This window comes from Scardinius erythrophthalmus (genome assembly GCF_964197995.2).
Source record: "Scardinius erythrophthalmus genome assembly, chromosome: 11".
NCBI classification, from domain to species: Eukaryota; Metazoa; Chordata; class Actinopteri; order Cypriniformes; family Leuciscidae; genus Scardinius; species Scardinius erythrophthalmus.
In genome coordinates, this window is record NC_138231.1 from 31,268,798 (window position 1) to 31,272,735 (window position 3,938).

Below are 3,938 nucleotides of genomic sequence, written 5' to 3' on the forward strand. Positions count from 1 at the left end.
ACGCCCAACAATAACAAAAACCACGCCCAACCGCATACGCAACACGCATAAACCCCGCCCACTGGTCTGACTGCCACAGAGTTACTACAGCTGCAGACCGGTTCCTCCTTCACCGTACATTTATGGTGCTCTACCAACCGGCCAACGACGATTTACATAGTGACTGGTGATCGTCCGGTAAGTAGATCGACATCATGGTGAAAGCATGTAGCTGTAATGATATCCAGCCTGGCATAACCCTACAGGTGTAGCTTTCACATGACGCAACAAAAAGTACGTGCTGCGAGAGCTTTTCTGTCTTGTGCTGTACGTCAGTGCCAGTGTAAAATATCAATGGATTTGATCTGTTGGAAATAGTCGCGGTGCTTAATCGGAAGCTTTGGAAGTTGTTTGACACCGTGGCTGTGTCTCAACAGCTTAGTGAGTCGCCTACATAGACAGCACTTTCGGGGCATTGATTATAGACGCGTGCAGATGTCTATGCGAGCAGTCTCGGAACCAACCGACAATGCAGTCTAGGTAGGCAGTTTAGCAGCTTTTGAGACACAGCCTACATTCTGGACATGGCGTTTGTGAATCGGCCTTTGCACAATAAAAGAGCACAAGTAGTGCAGTGCAGTCACGCAGACGATTCTTAAAGGGACAGTCCACCCAAAAATTAACATTTGTCAATTATTTGCCCTCATGTCCTACTTTGTATGACTGTTGTGGAACACAAAACATGTTCGGCAGATTCAGTCACCCTTCACTTTCTTGGCATATTTTTCCATTCAATAGAAGTGAATGATTACTGGGGTTGTCATTCTGGGTTAGGAGAAACAACATGGTGTGGGTGACAAAGTTTTCATTTTAGGGGTGAACAATCCCTTTAATTTGTTTGTCAGTACCTGGTATGATTCATATTAGATGGCAGATCTTATTTTAAGAAGGTTTGTTCCATTATGTTATGCCTTGTTACTCATGTGGGTGAAAGGTGAGTGCCTCCACCTCTTTTGTTTATAACGCAGTATGTGTTTTAAAGTGTGCATCACATTAAGTACATGACTTAAGACTTGTACAAGACATTAACTCTTACATAAACTTGATGTATGAATGATTTTTCCGTCACAGTGACAGTGAGTGAGGGAGGTGAAAGACGATAGTTTGCCCGTGACAATGACTACAGACAGAGAGCCTCCTGTCACTGCTAAACTCCTTCACCTTGTGTTTCTCTCCACCTTCTGGGGAATGCAGATATGGGTCACCTTCATATCAGGTAGGTGTGGTCACTGCCCCCCCCCCCCAATTTATTAATGAAATAAAAGGCCACTTAGGTATAGTTGAAGAGAGTACCCTTTTATTGCATTTAAGTGCATTTAAACATTTTTATTTAATTGTAAATAACATGCAGTCAAGTGTCTGAAAAAAATTACATTCAGTTCACACTTAAGTATATTCTTTTAATGTGTAATAAGTACTCCTTTTTAAAAAAAAGTATGCTAAATGTACTTCCTTTTTCACAAGGGTAGTTTTATACATTTATTCAAATGTATTCAAATCTAAACAAGGCTTACAATATGCACAGTCCTTAAGGTTGTCTTTGTTTTGCTCAGGCTTTGTGATGGACAACCATCTAAACCGACACACGTTTGGCTTCATCCAGAGCAGGCTCTTCCCGTTTTACCTGCATATCGGCTCTGCCTGCGCTTTCTTCAACCTCACCATCTTCGCCATGTACCATCCCAGCAACATGTTGGATGACAAAGAGGCCTTCCAGGTACTGTATTCACAACAAAATGTTCCCAGATATGTGAAAAGATGTTCCTGAAATAGTTCATCCAAAAATGACGAATGGCCCTTAAATCTGTACGACTTCCTTTCCTCTTTGGAACATAAAAAGAAGATATTTAATGGCGACTGCAGCGGTCAAGCCAAAAGGACACAAGATCACCATAAAAGACTTGAGCATGATGTCTTCTGAAGTCATGTTAAAATTCTGAGTTGGAGACACAGCACATTATTCGTTGATAATCTTAATGAGCTGAGAACCGCTGTAATTGAATCCTTGAGTCAGTGAATTGAACTGAATCAGTCAGATTCATTAACACATCATTGGTTTTATGAACTGACCGCTGATTTATCGACTAAAATCAGAGTCCAAAGAATTAATTGAATCGAGCATCTCATGAATTCGCGAATGTTAAGATTTAAATTGTGACGGAGCCATAAAAGTCGACTCTCATTCAGTACTTTTATGATGCTTTTGCTTCCTTTTTGAATCTCCGGTTGCATGAAAAAGAGCGGCCAGCACATTCTTCAAAATATGTTCCTTTTTGTTAAATGGAAAATAGGAAGTCATACATGTTTGGATTGACATGAGGATGAATAAAAATGTATTTTAAGGTGAACTAACCTTTGTGTAAGATGACAGACTCTCTCTTGATTCTACTAGCTTTCTGGTTTCTCCCCAGATCTTCATTTATTTTGTGTGTGTGACTGTGGCGGCAGTGAACGCCCAGTGGTTTGGTCAGATGACCTCGGAAATCATGGCGGACATGCACCTGATTGAGCAGGCCTGTGGATTGGGTCAGGACATCGGACTCTCGTCCAATCGGGAAGCCTACGCCAAGCTCTGCGAGACGGACCCCAAGTATAAAAAGCTGAGCGGTCGGCTGTGGCTGTACCACCTGCTGTCCTCTCTTTGTAACCTCTGCTGTATCGTGTGTAACGGATACAGCCTATATTACCTGGCAGAAAACCTCACCACCCTCTGATGACCTTCCTGCCTTATAGTGGAGTTATACTCCCACAGTGCAATGCAAAACCTTCGGTTAGTGTCTGTGTGACTCCTGCTGCTCTCAGGTACTGGATTACTTCCTGACAAATCTGCTCATTCTTGTGATGGATTGTCTTTTTTTAATCTTTGTTGTGCTAGTTTTAGCATTGAATATTTGTTGTAAATGTTAAAAGTAATGGCTGTGGATATTTCAATTAAAAAAATGTTACACTGCACGCTTGAGGAATGAGGGAAAAGAAAACGACACACTAAGCTTAAATGAACAAAAATGGGAAGTGGAAATATGTTTTCTAAACGGTTTCCTTTTTTTATATTCTAGAAGTTGTTATGGTTTTCTGAGCAACCTCAATCTATCACAAAAAATATATATTTTATCAAATTATTTGGTTTCTCTGTTTCAACAGCCAGCCTCACCCTTTTCTCCTGGACTAGGTGTGAATGTATCAACATGTTTGCGCACAATCTTTCAGTGCACTTCTACATTTTAACAAGGATGAATATGCTAATTATGCTCTCATCTTAATGTTGAATTAGAGCTTAAATAAAATGCACCCAGCACCAGTTGTACCACAGTATATAAAATATGCACTACTTGTTAAACGTTTGGGGTCAGTAAGTTTAAGTTTATTTAAAAAAAAAATTATAATAATAATTCAGCAAGGAGGCACTTGATCAAAAGTTACAGCAAAGACATAAAAATGCTACAAATGATTTCTATTTAAGAAAAAAATGCTGTTCTTTTGAATTTTTCACTCATTAAAGAATCCTGAAAAAATGTATCACAGTTCCCACAAAAATATTAAGCAGCACAACTGTTTTCAACATCACTAATAATAATAAATGTTTCTTGAGTAGCAAATTAGAAGCATATTAGAATATTTTTGAAGGATCATGTGACACTGAAGACTGGAGTAATGATGCTGAAAGTTCAGTTTTGTCATCACAGGAATAAATTACATTTTAATATGTATTAAAAGCTATTTTAATACTATTTCGCAATATTACTGTTTTTCTGTATTTTTGATCAAAGTAATGCAGTCTTGGTGAGCAAAAGAGACTTCATTTATATGCATTCAAAATATTACTGCCCCCAAACTTTTTCCAGACTATGTCAGTTTGGTTCATGAAGTATGTTCAACATTGTGGCATTGTTTAATTTATA

The 3,938-nt window shown here is 39.0% G+C and overlaps 1 protein-coding gene across 4 annotated transcripts; it reads left to right on the top strand.

Annotated features, from left to right (window-relative positions):
* On the top strand, positions 1-3,678 carry LOC308698531 (transmembrane protein 205). 4 transcript variants are annotated; one of them, XM_081378655.1, is made up of 4 exons: positions 1-177; positions 1,111-1,255; positions 1,593-1,756; positions 2,451-3,678. In XM_081378655.1, the coding sequence occupies exons 2-4, from the start codon at positions 1,156-1,158 to the stop codon at positions 2,751-2,753; spliced, it is 567 nt and encodes a 188-aa protein (XP_081234781.1). In that variant the 5' UTR covers positions 1-177; positions 1,111-1,155; the 3' UTR covers positions 2,754-3,678. The 4 variants fall into 4 exon arrangements, with proteins under 4 accessions (XP_081234781.1, XP_081234783.1, XP_081234782.1 ...); XM_081378657.1 differs by having other exon boundaries at positions 177-273; positions 2,451-3,406; XM_081378656.1 differs by lacking the exon at positions 1-177 and adding an exon at positions 370-973 and having other exon boundaries at positions 2,451-3,406.
* The last annotated feature ends 260 nt before the right edge of the window (positions 3,679-3,938 follow it).

What these genes read in the sequence shown, in the direction of transcription:
- LOC308698531 (XM_081378655.1), top strand. Translation starts at nt 1,156, where the DNA reads ATGACTACAGACAGAGAGCCTCCTGTCACTGCTAAACTCCTTCACCTT. An exon ending in ATGGGTCACCTTCATATCAG is followed by an intron (nt 1,256 to 1,592) that starts GTAGGTGTGGTC and finishes TGTTTTGCTCAG; the next exon opens with GCTTTGTGATGGACAACCAT. An exon ending in ATGACAAAGAGGCCTTCCAG is followed by an intron (nt 1,757 to 2,450) that starts GTACTGTATTCA and finishes GTTTCTCCCCAG; the next exon opens with ATCTTCATTTATTTTGTGTG.